Source organism: Epinephelus moara, chromosome 8, assembly GCF_006386435.1.
Source record: "Epinephelus moara isolate mb chromosome 8, YSFRI_EMoa_1.0, whole genome shotgun sequence".
Taxonomy (NCBI): Eukaryota; Metazoa; Chordata; class Actinopteri; order Perciformes; family Serranidae; genus Epinephelus; species Epinephelus moara.
In genome coordinates, this window is record NC_065513.1 from 9,166,134 (window position 1) to 9,182,864 (window position 16,731).

The window sequence follows — 16,731 nt, forward strand, 5'->3', positions numbered from 1 at the left end:
TAAAATCACCAAAATTACATCATTCATCATAGCCAGTAAGTGTTTAAAACAGAAATTGGTGGATTTTAAAATTTTGGTCCATGGACGCATCATGTGCTATGCACACTTCGTCAGAAAAAAAAGGTAACAAAATCTGAGCTAAAATTAGTGATAGTTCATCAAAATGACTGTATTATATGGGTCTCATTTAAAAATTGGCCAAGAATAACCTGATTACACTAACTAGGCAGCACGAGTGAAAAATCAAGGCTTTTTTCAAATCCAGGATTTCATCTTTAACTTTTAACATTACATTTTCAAACATCAGAGGGTACGTTTTCAAAATCTAAAACAGTTTATGGTGGAGGGAGGGTCATGCATTTTTTGCCAGTCACTTGGGGAGGCTCAAGGAAAAACATTTGTAGCTTCAGGGAGGGTCAAAATAATAATAATAATAATAATAAAATGAAGTCACACCCAGCCACCACCCTTCTCTGGTAAGTGCAGCCCAGCCCCTAATAAATCAGTAGGCTTGAACGAATAATCTCATGTAGGAACCTAAAATACTATTTTTAGTCTCCTGCTACGATTTTATAGTGACAAACTACCATTATGAGCCAGTAATAGGGTATAACAGGATTACAGTTGTTGTATATTTCATGGAGGTTTCATGAAATGTCCCATTTTTCAACATAACTTTGGTGGTTTTGACCGGATGCTCTTGAACGTTCACAAAAATACCTGGTGGGAGGAGCCAAAGAACGTTCACTTCCGCAACAATTGAGGTCAGAGAGGTAAAAATGAACAGAGGTATCGTTCTGCCTCCTTTCCAGGTATCTAAACCAGTGCGTCTCTTCATTTATGGGGGTGAAGATATTTGGCAGTTTGTGTGTGTCCGGGGACTCTGAGAGTCACAGGAGCTGGTTTACGTAGTCACTCCTCGACCAGGTAGAATATTTTAACAGACTCAATTTCACTTCATATAGATTATAAACTTAGACCTAGTGGACACAGGGGATTCCAAATTATAAGGATAAGTGGGAAATGGGAAGTTTATTTTGGAAAAATAGAATGAAAATCAGGACGATAGCTGGACATAATATCCAGTGACTCCTGTGCTGTGAATCATTTCCGAGCTGCTGGACTGATCGTTTCATACTGTTACATCAGATTTACCACATGGATGCTCTTTTTTTTGATAGTTCAGATTAATCACTTGATTGATTCATATTACAAGAAAGTTACAACGTGATTACACGAAGCTGTCAGTGGCTTGTGCGCGATTATGCCACATTGTGCTACCTGTCTTGTCAGATTGTCAAACACCTGCAAAGTCTGAATCCTCTGTTACATAGACGATCTTTAACACCGGTGTCCAGCAAGGCTAATGTCGGTTCACTCTCTCAAACCCACCCGACTCAGTTTAAGACGTGGAAACGGTTTATTAACTTGTACCATATTTACGCTGCTATTTATTTCATTATGAATAGGGAGAGACTGTATAAACTAATGTAACATTCCCCTGACACCCGGCTGGACATTATGGGATTCAATAACATGGACGCGTCTGAAGCCTGACCCAACACAACTCACCGCCTGCTAGCTGCTAACTCACAGAGCTAGGTTATAATGTAATAGGTATAGTTGTTATCTGAGGTTGCCATCTTGCTGGACAGTCATTTTCAGTGTAGTAACATCTTGTGTTTAACTTGTTGTAGGACTACCTCACATTTACCCCCTGCAGATAGAGCCGCAAGAGACCGGAAGTGCATCCCTACAGAATAAAGTAAGTGTGAAGAGATAATTCATACAGTCTATGGATAATTCAAGTATTGGTGGAGTCATTTCTGCTGCCTCTGAGTGATCTTAAAATGTCATAGAATTGTTTTTGTCGGTTTTTGTTTTTGTGTCCGTTTTTTTATTACCTGGGATAGTTTAAAGCTGTAGTTGGACGTTTTTTGTTTTTTGTTTTAAAATCCATCTGCCTTAGGGAAAACCACCAGTCAGGCCAGTGGTCAGGGCAGGGGGACAGCAGTTTCAAGTTTCATGATGTCCTTTCATCCTTGCCCAGGAGATTTAACAGCTTAAACTCTAAAAACAAAACTGATTTGCTGAAAATCAGTTTGCCTCAGTTGTCACCTTCAGCTCCGCCTGTCATACCTGCAGTTCACTTCACATGTTTACATTAGCAGCACTTGTGATTTCTGCGCATTCTGCACCTGACCCATGTCAGATGGACTGCATCATTTCACAATACCTGTGGGAGTACCGGATGGAAATGTAAATTGTTGTACTTGATCCCATTTAAGGGTCAACCATACAACTTTTCATGGGCCCCCCTTGGCCTTGGGCCGGATCATCTATTTCCTTTGACTCCCCCTGAACGCGGGCCTGGTCACAGAGTCTGTAACACAGCTGTCAATCATGTCAATCACTGCTTCTGAACTGCAGTCAAATTGTCAAACTAGTATAAAGACTATATAAAGATTCTGTTACTGTATCACCTATTTCTTGCCTCAAATGTTTTCAGAAACATATTTTAATGTTCTGTTTAGTAGGGCTGCACAATTATAATAAAATGCTATCCACAATTATTTGGTCAATGTTGAGATCACGATTGTTTATCATGATTGCTCATTGTTTTTGAGGACAAAAGATCTGATGGGTATTTATCTATCAATCAATCAATCAATCAATCAATCAATTTTATTTAAAAGCCCAATATCACAAATCACAATTTGCCTCACAGGGCTTTACAGCATACGACATCCCTCTGTTGCCTCACAGGGCTTTACAGCATACGACATCCCTCTGTCCTTTGGACCCTCACAGCAGATAAGGAAAAACTCCCCAAAAAAACCCTTTAATGAGGAAAAACATACTGTTTATGTTAACAGTAAGGTAACGTTAGCAACATTATTTTAAATGTCAATTTTGCAGTCGCTCATGGTCATTTATTTGTGGGAAGCCAAAGTCATGATCGTGATTAATATTTGATTAATTGTGCAGCCCTACTGTTTTACTGTAAAGTGAGAAGGTTGGCCCAGCTGGTGGGCGGTGCTTTGTTTTGGCTCAACTGTCTTCAACATGGCTGTAGGGTCACAAACTTTCTGATTTAACAGCTAAACAGTACACTAAAATATGTTTCTGAAAACATTTGAGATGAGAAATAGGCAAGGCACTAACAGAAACTTGATTCATATTTGATCAGCACTTCCTAGTGGCTGCAGTTCATGAGCAGTGGTTGATATGGTGCACAGCTACATTAGAAACCCCTCTGCTCTGATTGGTTGTTACCCTTAAGCCACGGAGGATTCTTGCAGTTGCCATTAGACGCACTACAAGGCGGAGAAGGAACATGGTTTTTTGCCTCATGTACCACTGTGTGGATATAGTGACAGTTTAAGCAAATATGACAAAAAGTTATTTTTAATAAAAGTTACCATCTGTAGCTTTAACAGTGGTTGTACTTCTTATAACTTTATATGTAACTCTATCCTGCAGCATGGGCATCAAAGTAGCTGTGAGCTGCACTGTGTTGTACACCCTACTGGACGTGATTGTCACCACTGTCCTGTACACACATGGTTTGCACTTGAATATATTCACAAAGGATGCCCTGAACTTTAACATCCTCCAGTCAGCGTTGGACCTCTGGGTGACTGTGCTGTTCAGAGCCTCCCTCCTGCTGGGAGCCTCCATAGGGGTGTCATGGAATAGACAAGATGGCCCACAAAGGGCAGCTAAACTCTCCTCGCTCATTGTCTTCATCTGTCTGATCGTCATCACCTACGCCCTGGCCAAGATGCTGATGCTAACCGAGCTGAAGCCTCTGACCCAACAGCCCTGGTTCCTGAGCCTGATATGCTGGACTTGTGCCTCTTCTCTGGGTGTCATGCTGCTCTGGAGGATGCTTGGGAAGGAGTCCAACTCGGCAAGCACGAGCTGCACAAGTGGAGGAGAAGGGGGCTCTGAGGATGCTGAGAAGCTGGTGGGGACAGCTGGTGAGGAGGAGCAGGGGGTGGGGTGTGAGAGGAAGAAGAAGGATGAGGAAAGCCAGGAGAAGAAGATGACCAGCTCTGGGGCTACACTGGGACGTCTGCTGACCTACTGCAAAAAGGACGGTGGGCTGCTGTCCGTAGCCTTCCTCTTCCTCCTCATCTCTGCTGTGTGTGAGTGTCATTGACATAGTAATATAAACCAGTCCAATAAAAGTGTTTAATCCTGTCGGTTACAAAGGATTGCAACAGTCATGTGCTATACAACAACAGAGGCTGACGCTTTAGGTTATGACTGTGACTCATTCCAGATTACACCACATGTAGCCTTTGCGCTCATCAGGAGCAACTCAGAGGCCAAACTTCAATATTGAAAAGACAGTGAAGGGCTTTGTTTTATTTACTTGTTTTATACATGGACAAAAAAATATAGATAGAAACAGAGGTGGAGGGACCTTATAGCACCTTATCACAGAGATACAATTCTTTTATTGGTACAGTGTTTTCAGGCCATACTGCATAGTAAAATACAAAGCTCCATAAAATGCCACCTCACCTTCAAAACAACTCCTAAAAGTGTAAATTATGACCTTTTGGTCATAGTCATTTGGTCTGTGAAATGTCAGAAAATAGAGAAAACGTCCATCTTTGGGACATTTTCCCAGAGCTGAAGGACACAAACTGATGTTGTGCCTGATGACGGTCTAGTTACTGAAAGAGTTGTCGAATTAAAAGCATTATTTTTGCAAGTTAGACATTGTGTTGCTGTTTTTCTACAAGCTGTCTTGTTTTATTCTTAAAGATATTTTCTATCACACAAAGCAAAGAAAACCAGCAAATCCTCACAAAGGAGGAGGAGCTAGATACAGAGAATCTCAACATTACATAAACAGTTCATTAAATATCCAAAAAGTTGACTGTTTATTTGTTGATCAGGTATTGGTTAAGTGATTTATTGTTTCAGCCTTACTGATTTTCTCAATTTATTTTGAAAACAAATGTGTCATTATTGTCCAAGTTTTCACTAAGTTATCTTGATAAAAGAGTGCTGCAGGGATGATGTTTTTTGTAGGCCGATTCAGAAGGTAGCATCGCCCTGGCCCCCTCAACAAAAAGAAGCCAATAGGATTTTTCCTTTGGATTTTGCATTAATCAATAATATATTTGTCAAATGGAATTATACAACTCCAGTGTAATGTGATCCCATCAGCTCCTTTAATTTGTGCACTGTAATTTAGTCCTTTTTTGTGACTTCTTACATTGTTGGCTGCTGCTTTATAATGGTCCGTGATTCTGGATGGTTCTGGTAATCTGTGGTTTCTGGTTATGAAATGACCTAACTATCCACACATTTGGACCTCAGTAAGACGGCCATATAATAGCGTCTCGTAAACACGGGCAGCGCCACACTGCAGCTGCCTCTAAACAGTATATAGCGGTGATTCACAGCAGGAACAGGACAGCAAAAAACCCACTGACTTCGAAATGAGGGAACTGGGAGCAAATATGCGAACTCATCCCTGGGTTTTGGAACTCATTCCTGCAGCGCTATATTGATGTAGCAACAGCCTATTACACGTATGAAAAGTCAGTATGTGGACATTCTTATATAATATCTCTGCCCCTCTCTCTCTAACCTGCAGGTGAGGCCTTCATACCGTACTACTACGGAAAAGCAATAGACAGCATTGTGGTTCACAAGAGCATGGAGTACTTTGCTAAGCCTGTGATCATACTGTCAGTGCTGGCCTTAGCTAGGTGAGTATCAACAGGTTGTCTTCTGTGACGTGACATGAAAAGTATACACCATAAAAACATAACAACATGTGTAGTATTTGTTTTTATGTTTTATGGTGTGTGCTTTTCATTGCTTCTGGACTGTTATTGTAGGGCAGCAATGCTTGTGCAGCTCCTAAGTCCAAGATAAATTTCCCTATGAGAACAATAACGTATATGGTATGGTATCATATTATGATTTGCCTTAGAGAGACACTAATTACAGATCAATATAAGGTGACACTTGTACCCCTTTTGCACCAACATGGAACCGGTTCCTGCACCTAATTTTGAACCATTCCGAGCTTCGACCAAAAATGAGGTGGTTCAGAACCCAAAAGTTGGTTCTCAGCTGGAACCAAAAAATAGCAGTTTTTTCTTGACCTGAATGCAAACTCAGACAACATCTGTGGGTGAATCATATTCTGCTGGTTGGAAAAAGAGGATGGAGGAGGCAACAGTGGAGAAATCGAGAGGAATTTTTGGACAAAAAAAAAGAGTGTGCAGTGATCTCATCAAGAGCTGTTCATGCTTGCTTTGGACGTAAAAACAAATATCTGTAATAATAGAAGTTAGTTCACAGGTAATCAATGTCATTTTGCTACTGTTTACTTCTGTTGATGACACATCCTCGATAAAATGGTTCCGGCAAAACAGATGGAAACATGGGCTGGCTCGCTAGAAAGCAACAAGGTTCACCGAATTCTGAATGGAACTGGTAAAAGAATCAGAGCTTAATTGGTGGAAAAGGGGGAGCCAATATTTGTTCAAATGAGAATGTTGCAGTCTGGAGTTGTAATGATTTGCTTATTGTAATGGTAATAATAATTGTTTTGGCATTTTGCCATTGTTTGAGAGTGTGCAGAGGTGGGAGGGATCAGGAAGAGTGTGTGATGATATAATGACATATGGCAAAGCTGCTCGATTAAATTTGAAGCGAGAACGTCACATGTGCCAAAAACCAGACTTAAATTCTTTATTGCGCCTTTCCCCTTTCCCCAGTTCACTTGCAATGGGAGTACGTGGAGGAGTCTTCACCCTGACGTTTGCAAAATTAAACCTTCGGCTCAGGAACCATCTCTTCAGAACTCTGATGAGGCAGGAAATTGGCTTTTTTGATGAAAACCATACAGGTGATATAGGAACACTACACATCCACCCTCCCTATATCTCTATTATTGACTTTCCTCTGTACGAGGGCCTTGTTCAACAAAGGAGAAGTCCTTCTAATGTTATTACATGCCTGTCTCACCCTGTAGGTGACATCATTTCACGTCTGTCTGCGGACACCACTCAGGTGAGTGACCTCATCTCCCAGAATGTCAACATCTTTCTGCGGAGCATGGTCAAGGGCATTGGCTTCTTCATCTTTATGTTTGGGATGTCCTGGAAGCTCACACTGGTGGCCATCATGGGATTCCCTTTCATTGCCCTTGTCTCCAGACTCTATGGGGATTACTACAAGGTAAAGTAGATTTCTGTTTTTGTTGATCACTGCATTTGGACAAAAAATGGATAAATTTTTTATTTATTTATTTATTTATTTTTCAGAAATTGACCAAAGAGGTGCAAACAACCCTCGCAGAGGCCAATAAAGTTGCAGAGGAAACCATTTCAGCCATGAGGACAGTACGGAGCTTTGCCAACGAGTGCGGGGAGGCCGATTCCTACTACAGCAAGCTTTTGGTCATGTTCCAGCTCAACAAAAAACAAGCCCTGGCCTATGCTTGCTACATGTGGTCCAGTTGTGTGGGTATCAGCAGTTGCCCCTTCAGATGAAGACGTAAAGCTCTAAATCTGTTACGTAAAATACTTTGTATTTCTTGATTACTGTGTGTTTCAACGTGGACATCAGTAGGGGGTGTGTGTGTGTGTGTGTGTGTGTTTGTTTCAGATTTCAGAGCTCGCTTTAGAGGTGGCTATCCTCTTCTATGGCGGCCACCTTGTACTAACCGGTCAGATGAGCAGTGCTGCCTTGATCTCTTTTTTCATTTACTTGCTGGAACTGGGAGAATGTCTGGAGGTATTTCATCAGTTTTATTAATTTATTTCATTATGTGCATATAGAGACACAAATCCCCTTAACTGAAGTGTGATTTACCTTACAGAGTATTGCATCAGTGTACACGGGCCTCATGCAGGGGGTTGGTGCTGCCGAGAAGGTTTTTGAGTACCTGGACAGAGAAACCAAACACCCAGCTGACGGCACAGAGGCTCCAGACACATGCACCGGTTTGGTTGAATTTAAAGACATCACGTTTGCCTACCCAACACGCCCTGAGACTGATATTCTCAAGGTTTGTTCTGAGGGATTTTGCTTTCACCATGTGTTGATAAACTATATATAACTGTTTGGCTGCAGGTATCAAGAGTCAGGGGTCATGCCATGTGGAATTGTCTGAAAGTTTGAAAAAAAGAAATCACTTCCGTATTGATGTGTTTGCAGGGAGTGTCATTCACTTTGCGTCCTGGGGAGGTAACCGCCCTTGTGGGACCTTCAGGCAGTGGGAAGAGCTCCTGTGTGAGTCTGCTGGAAAACTTCTACCTTCCTCAACAAGGCCAAGTGCTGCTGGATGGAAAGCCCATTCACACCTTCCAGCACGACTACCTCCACTCCAAGGTCAGTCTACAACAGTGTAATTGACAGGATGTTCAACAATTAGGACAGGCTGGAACGTGCCCTTTTAAAGGATAAGACTGGCTTATTCTTTTCTTGTCTTGATGTCAACAAATCTAACAAATGTGTTAGTCTGTCTCTCAGTACTTTCCAACTTAACTTCCCTTTGTTGTTTTTTGCACTAAAACCAAGCCTGTTGGTTACTGCTAAGGGGTTAGGATTATTTAGGGATTCCAAAAACTAATTACAAATATATTATTTTTAATAGTAAAGACATTTCCCTAAAACATCTGGACACTGTAGTTTTTAGCAAACATTGCTGATTTGTTGGGTACTATTTTCAGCAGCTGATTAGTACACTTTGGGTGTTCTATTGCAGTGTTTCTCAAATTGGGGTATCGTACCCGCAGGGGCACTCTGGAGTACTTCAGGTTCAGTGGGTACGTTAGATTTTCTTTTTTAAATGTAAATTAAAAGAGTAACTAAGCCTCCAAACCACTTTTTTTCAGTTTATTTTTTTTCCACTTTTTTTTTCTTGGTAGCCAAGACACAGGGCGTGTCTTAGCATGAAGCCAAAAAAATTCTACTTCCCATGTGCAAAATTAATCATTGGGCCCATAGAGGAGACGCACTAGAAACTAGAGCCGGTTAATTTCCGGTTTAGCCCTCTTCTAACTTGAACGAGCATTGCAGAATGCAGCTCTTCTGTACTTTCCAAATGTTATCGGACTGAATGGATCAAATCCCGATGTCGTTACACTCAAAAAATGGAACCACTGATTGACAGACGTCTCTTTCACAATGTAGGTCTATGGCAAAAAGTCTTTTGGGCCCAGTGGCATCAAATGACTGACCCAGAAGTTGTAATTCTAATGGTCTGGCCACTAGAAATGCTGTTGCCGTTCCTGGGAGGCTTAGGAAGAGCCATGTGAGCCAAATCTCTGGGGTTTAGGTAGTAGTAGTAGTAGCAGTATGTTTTATTCAGTCATCATCATCACATACAACATAGGAACATACACAGATTTTCACAACAACAATAACAATAATCATAAATATAAACATTCTAGGTAACACACAAAAAATGCTAATTAATATATGATGGTAATGACTGAAAAGGTATAGGCTGAAGCATAATGCTTATATTTGCCTACCCTACATAAATCCTAAATTAAGTTACCCATCAAACATCATTTATATGAAAAAAGAAAAAAAGAAAAAACTATTCCAATTTATAACTCTCAAAAAAAGCCTTAACAACCATTTGTTTAAAAATCAACAATGAGTTACACATTCGTAAATTTAAGTCAGCATCATTCCAAAATCTAACCCCAACAACAGAAATACATCTTCTTTTAATTCCCTTCTTAGCTTTTGGGACAGTAAACTTAGAAACATCTCTTAAACCATATTTCCCCTCCCACACAGAAAAGAATCTTTGTACTGTATCCGGCAGTGACTTTGTTTTTACTCTGTACATTATTTGCATTATTTTAAAATAAACCAAATCACTGAATTTCAAAACATGTGACTTCATGAACAATGGATTTGTGTGATCATAATAACCAGCCTTATTGATAAGACGAATAGCTCGTTTTTGTAACACAATTATTGAGTTGATAGCTGTTTTAAAAGTTGATCCCCACAGTTCTACACAGTACGACATATATGGAAGTATAAGTGAACAATAAATAATATACAAGCATTTATAATTTAGTATATCCTTAGATTTATACAGGATTGCTATTGATTTTGATATTTTACTTTTTATATAATCAATATGTTGTCTCCATGTTAATTTATCATCTATCACTACCCCGAGGAACTTAGTCTCAAAAACTCTTTCAATTTTATCATTACAAATCTTTAACTCAATGTCCCCATCTCTTTTTGTTCTATTTCCAAAAACTATAAATTTAGTTTTCTTTATATTAAGCGACAATTTATTTACATCAAACCAACATTTTAAAATCTCAAGTTCCCTCTTTACAGCAAACAAAAGCTCCTTTAAATGTTTTCCAGAGCAAAATAAATTTGTGTCATCTGCAAAAATTACAAATTTTAATAGATCTGTAACCTTACAAATGTCATTGATATAAAGTAAAAATAATTTTGGACCAATCACCAAACCCTGCGGTACCCCACAAGTGACCTCCTTAAATCCTGACACAGTCTCATTTATTTGCACACACTGTTTTCTATTTTCCAAATAGCTTTTTTAACCAAAAATGAGCAATGCCTCTCATTCCATAATTGTACAACTTTTGCAATAATTTACTGTGATCAATTGTGTCAAAAGCCTTCTGTAAATCAATGAAAATACCAATAGAAAATTTATCATTTTCAACTGCCTGTGTTATATCCTCAACCATTTCCATTACTGCATAAGTAGTAGTTCTATTTTTTCTAAATCCATACTGATGATCACTCAATAATTTATTTTTTTCAATGAATACATCTAATTGTTTGACAAACAGTGTCTCTAATATTTTTGAAAATTGAGGAAGTAGGGATACAGATCTATAATTGTCCATATAATGTTTATCTCCACTTTTAAATATTGGTATTACCTTTGCTGTTTTCATACCATTTGGAAAAACACTGCGTTGAAATGATTGATTACATATGTAAGTCAAAGGTCTAACAATAGAATAAGTAACTTCTTTAATAATTTTCATATCAATAGAATATGTATCAGATGATGTTTTATTTTTTAGTTTTCTTATCGTTTCAATTATGTCAGTTTCATTAACCCCACAAAGGAACATAGAATTAATATTAACATCAATTAGGTGATCAAACATGTCTTTTTTGTCATCTGGCACAAGTATTTTGCTGGCAAGTGTAGTGCCAACATTCACAAAATAGTCATTAAAATTGTCAACAATGTTGTTTAAATTGTCGACTGCAATATCAGATTTGTTCAAAAAATAACTAGGAAAGTCTGATTTGTAATTTCTATTGTAAATTATATGATTAATTACTTTCCAAGTTCTTTTAATATTATTTTTATTGTCCTCTAATATTTTATTGTAGTATTTCTTTCTTTCACTTCTAATTATTGAAGTCAATTTATTTTTATACTGTTTATATTTTTCTTCACTTTCACTAGTTCTCAGTTGTAAATATTTCTTATAAAGTAAATTTTTATTTTTGCATGCTTTTTGCAAACTTTTAGTCAACCATGGCTTTCCATTATATTTATTCTCAGTTACCAAGTACTTCTGACAGGACAGTGTTTATTGTATACTTCTAAAAATCCAAACAAAAACGCATCATATGCCTGGTTCGGATCATCAACATATACCTCATCCCAGTTATAGTTTGCAAGGTCCAACTTTAATGCCTCAATTCTTTCTGGTGTCCTTATTCTCACAAATTTACAAGTAGGGTCATTAAGGCTAACTGAGCTATTAACATTATGATTATCTAAATTTACAAAAATAGGAAGGTGATCACTAATATCACTTAAAAGCAAACCACTTGTTAACTTTTCATGAACATTTGTAAACATGTTATCAATAAGTGTAGCACTTTCCTGAGTTATTCTAGTTGGTTTGTCAATAAAGGGCCAAAGCCCAAAACTAAACATTGTATTACAAAAGTCAGTTGTTAATTTATGTTCATTCCATTTCAACAAATCAATATTAAAGTCTCCACAAACAAAAACGTTTTTCTTACCACTTATTTTCCCCAAAATATCAGCTAAGGTATTTGTAAAATTATCTATGCATGAACCAGGTGTTCTGTATATACAACTCAAGAATATACTCTTAAACTTAGTAGAATGAATTTCAATTGTTAAACTCTCCATGATATCATTGACAATTGTGCAATCAATTACCTTACACTGAACATTTTTTTGGACGTAAAATGCCACACCACCACCCCTTTTATTTATCCGATTTCCAAAATAAATAACATACCCTTCTAACAGAAGATCAGCACCTTTTTCATTTGTTAACCATGTTTCACTTATAGCAATAACTTGAAATTAATGTTTTAATGACTTCAAATAGTCTTACTCTTGAAAAAATATCAACCAGGCATAATTCCAAAAATAATTTTAAAAAGTAAATGTTTGATCAATAAACCACATTTTATATTCAGTATTCCTTTTTTCAGTTCATGCGTTAACTGTCAACTGCCAGCTGCCAGCTGCCAGCTGCCACAAGTGCAATCACATTCTGGTTTATGTTTATTTACTTTGCATTTCTATCAAAAATCTTTTGCAGTAGTCAGGGAGTAATTGCCTGAAAAATATTTTAAGGAGGGTAAATTACTGAAAAAAGTTTGAGAACCTTGCTCAAGTGAGTAGTTGGAGCTGCACGACATTGTTTGAGCGATGGACTCAAAATAAACAACAGTCACCATGTTACTTGTAATGAAGGAACATGTCACCTAGTGCAACATTTTTTGACCATTATGGTACTGAGGAATTAGATATATCGGATTTTTGCGACACTCTGTTCTTGTTACTGAAATCAGTTCATTGTTGGTTAAGAATCTTTCACACATGAAACCTTCCATTTGTTATTTTGTGTCTGCAGGTGGCTCTTGTGGGCCAAGAGCCTGTGCTGTTTGCTCGGACGGTCGGTGAGAACATCACCTATGGCCTGACTGACGTCCCCATGGAGGCTGTGGTGCAGGCTGCCACCAAGGCTAATGCTCATGATTTTATCACCGCCCTCCCTTCAGGCTATGAGACAAGTAATTATTATATGTGTTCATGTAGAGGTCAGTCATTGATGTATTGGTAATGAAAAAGATGGGTTAGCTAGGACATTCAGTCAGAAACCATCACTATGGAAACAAATACAAACAGACAGTTGCCAGGATTATTACAAGAGAGGGTTGTTTCCAATTGTTCTCCAACTGTCTTCATCATTCTGAAACTGAACAGCAAATATTGAGGATGACTAGTTTTCACTCCTGCTACCCAAAAAGAGGCAACAATTGCCTAATGTTACTGTTTTGAAGTTACATAACATAGGTAGGAATTTGGCGTAAACATCATTACTATATACAGAATGTTTCGCTGTCACATCTGCTACTATTTAATGCAGGCATGTGCACAGATAGACCCCAGGTGGTGCTCAAACTCCTGCCCGTTTTCCCTGTGACTAGATAAGTGCTCTTTTTTGTGAGACCGTTTTTATCTATTTAGTTTTCTAATTTAATATTTTAGTTTTTTAATTTGGCCCACTACATCGAGTTAGGCAATAACCCACCATTAAGTTTAACAACAAGCAAGTTAGTCTGGCTTAAAATCACACCGTCTCCCTCCAACTCTCTGGCTGATTCCAGTTCACTGACTGCCCGGCGCGAGTGGAGACTGTCGCTGGATTACTTTCTCACTTCCACGTCTTTAAAAACCAAAACTCAGCTCGAAATAATGTTTAGATCTCTTGCGCCATGGCTGATAATTAATTTAAATAAATCTGGAATGCAGTTTGGTGCTGCACATTTCCTGTGCTCAGAGTGCAGAGAAGGAGAAGAAGGGCGCGAAGCTGCAGCTGCTTTAGGCTTCTGCTCTCTGGAATTCTTCAAGCTTATTTAGCGGATCATTTTAAGTATTAGCACATGAATAATCAAGGAAATCACAGTAACTTTCTTATATACACAAACTTTACTGTTTGCAAATTCTTGGGCGGTGGATTGAATTTTAAAAGCGGGTTGTGATGGGAAAGTAACAACGACAGAAAATCTAAATAAGCCTTGCATTTAAGGTCTGAAGAAAAGAACCATGTTTGTAAGAAGCTGAATTTGATGTAATTGAACCAAACTACACCCCAAAAAAGTCTCTTTTCTCTTCAGCAATTTGTTGCCCTCATACTAACTTCCCTGCACTGGTTTCCTGCTAGAAACCTCACAGTTAGGTTTTAGGCTCAGTGGGATCTTGTCCTCAGTAACATCTCACTTATTACTTTATTTTAAAAAGTACCATGGGTACCTAAATGTTTTTTCGTTTTGTTTTTTTACAAAAAGGAAATAAAACTAATTGTCATGCAGCTGAATTACTGCTGTTTTTTCTTCCCCAGGTGTTGGCGAGAAAGGCACCCAGTTGTCAGGGGGGCAGAAACAAAGAGTGGCCATTGCAAGAGCTCTCATTCGCAACCCTCATGTTCTTATCCTGGATGAGGCGACCAGCGCCCTGGATGCAGAGAGTGAACACATGGTAGGTGAAAGGCTACATTATTGAACTTTATATTGTGTCGGAGAGCTGCTAACTCATCCCATGATCATTTTGTTCATCCTTGCTACATCTGCTGCAGGTTCAGACGGCTCTGAACAACATCATGCAGGAGCACACAGTGTTGGTAATCGCCCATCGGCTCAGCACAGTGGAAAAGGCAGACAACATCATCGTGATTGACAAGGGGCATGTGGCGGAACAGGGGTCTCACAGTCAGCTGATGGCCAGTGGGGGGCTATATCATAAGCTGGTGCAGAGGCAGGTCCTAGGCATTGAGACAGGGGCGGAGGTCCTCAACCCATCTGAAAAACTCAGCTGGAAGTCTGATGGTGGAGGGAAGAAGAGAAGAAAGAGCAGCAGTTGCAGCACCAGTGATTCTGAGCATAATGTACGCTATTGAGAATGACCTGCAGTGTGTGGAAATGGGATTGGACTGCTGGATGGTTGATGGCACGTTTTGTATATTCTAAGATTCAAACCATATGTACTATAGAGGCTATTTTATTCAGATATTCAGTAGTGTGCAGTTTAACTATTTCCATGCAAAGGGTAGAAGAGGTCTTCAAACTGAATTTAACTTAAAGGGGTAGTTCAGATTTTTTGAAGGTGGGTTGTATGAGGTACTTATCCAGAGTCAGTTTATTACTTAAAGTAGATGTCAGTCTGCACGCCTCCCTGTTTTGAGAAGTGGCAGGATTGCTGAAACGGAAGCTAAGCAATGTGCTGCTGTGGACGGGGTCAGCAGCAAAACCTATCGTAGTCACCTAAAAAAAAGTCCCACCTAAAAGTATGCTATATTGAGAGTATTTTCACTGCTTTACCTTTCTGTCAGACCATCCATTCAAACAGGGAAGTCATGAACAGCTTCAGTTCGATCTATGCTCTCTTAAAAGCCACCAGACTCCATTGACAAAAACAAAAATTTTGGCTCACTGAACACAGGAGCTGCTGGTCTCCTGCTGTCTCCATCAGTTTGTTAGTTTGCGTCATTGTGTGACTTTGGTGAATCAGAGTTCACCACTTCAAACGCCAAAGTCACAAAATAACACAAACAAAATAACTGATCGAGACAGCAGTAGACCAGCAGCTCCTGTGTTCAGTGATGTTAAATCACTGTTTTTCTCAATGGAGTCTGGCTTTGAAGAGGGCGATATAACAGCTTCAGTTTCCTGTTGGAAATTGCTGTCTGACAGAAATGGAAATTGGTAAAAATACCCTCAATACACTGTTCTAGGTGAGACTTTTTTCAGGTGGCTAAAATACATTTTATTGCAGACCCCTTCAACAGCAGTAAATTGCTTAGCCTGCCCATCAGACTCCAGGGTGTTTCTCTATACTGGGGGCATGCCGACTGCCATGTTGTGTAGGTAATACACCGACTATGGCTAAGTACCTTATACAACCCCACTTAAAAAAAATCCAAACTATTCCTTTAATCTAGAATTATTATGTTAGAATCAGTTCAGGTTAAGATCAAATGATAGACAAACTAAGTAGCATTATGGACTTAAAAATACAGTTGAATGTATCAAAACATACCATAGAGGGTTGGCATTGCCACTAGAAATAAAACTTGAATGAATGGCCACTATGATTATTAACTGATATTAGCTTTAAGAACAGGCAATATGTTGCTGTTGATGCACTATGTAAGGATGTGTTTGTTTTTTAATACCTCATCATCATACTACAATCACGTAAGTTATTGTTTTATTGAACTCTTCCTCAGGATTTGTTTTGCTTTTATATGGAGTTTGCAGTAGCAGGTGTGGAAATGCTTCGTGTTTCTTTTCAAGGCTGTTTAATTACATCATTTGTAACTCCACAAGTAAGTGCTGCAATGACCACAAAGAAAAGACGGGTGCCTTTTGTCTGATGAACTGAATTCACAGTAGGGACCTAACTGTCTGTGATAAGGGCGAATAAATTTAATGACTCCAGAGATGCATAATGTAATTGTATAAATCACTATTAATAAAAAATGAATAAAATATACTGTTGGCCTTTATGGAAACAGACATGTTGGATTAGTACTTAATGCTGCATTTAATGTCTATACGTAAATCCTCTTTCGATTTCAGTTGATGGATGGATGTTGACCCTGATGTTAACATGGGTGTTGACGTTAGCATTTTATTTATTTTTGTACAGCATCATACAATATAACA

The 16,731-nt window shown here is 38.8% G+C and overlaps 1 protein-coding gene across 4 annotated transcripts; it reads left to right on the forward strand.

Annotated features, from left to right (window-relative positions):
* The first annotated feature begins 759 nt into the window (after positions 1-759).
* On the forward strand, positions 760-16,506 carry abcb9 (ATP-binding cassette, sub-family B (MDR/TAP), member 9). Of its 4 annotated transcripts, none has more exons than XM_050050546.1 (13): positions 760-812; positions 1,698-1,765; positions 3,484-4,151; positions 5,621-5,735; positions 6,756-6,886; positions 7,013-7,218; positions 7,305-7,502; positions 7,648-7,776; positions 7,862-8,050; positions 8,200-8,373; positions 12,918-13,077; positions 14,409-14,545; positions 14,643-16,506. In XM_050050546.1, exons 3-13 carry the CDS (start codon positions 3,485-3,487, stop codon positions 14,961-14,963), a joined length of 2,427 nt encoding a protein of 808 aa, XP_049906503.1. In that variant the 5' UTR covers positions 760-812; positions 1,698-1,765; position 3,484; the 3' UTR covers positions 14,964-16,506. The 4 variants fall into 4 exon arrangements, with proteins under 4 accessions (XP_049906503.1, XP_049906502.1, XP_049906505.1 ...); XM_050050545.1 differs by having other exon boundaries at positions 771-927; XM_050050548.1 differs by lacking the exon at positions 760-812 and adding an exon at positions 950-1,617.
* The last annotated feature ends 225 nt before the right edge of the window (positions 16,507-16,731 follow it).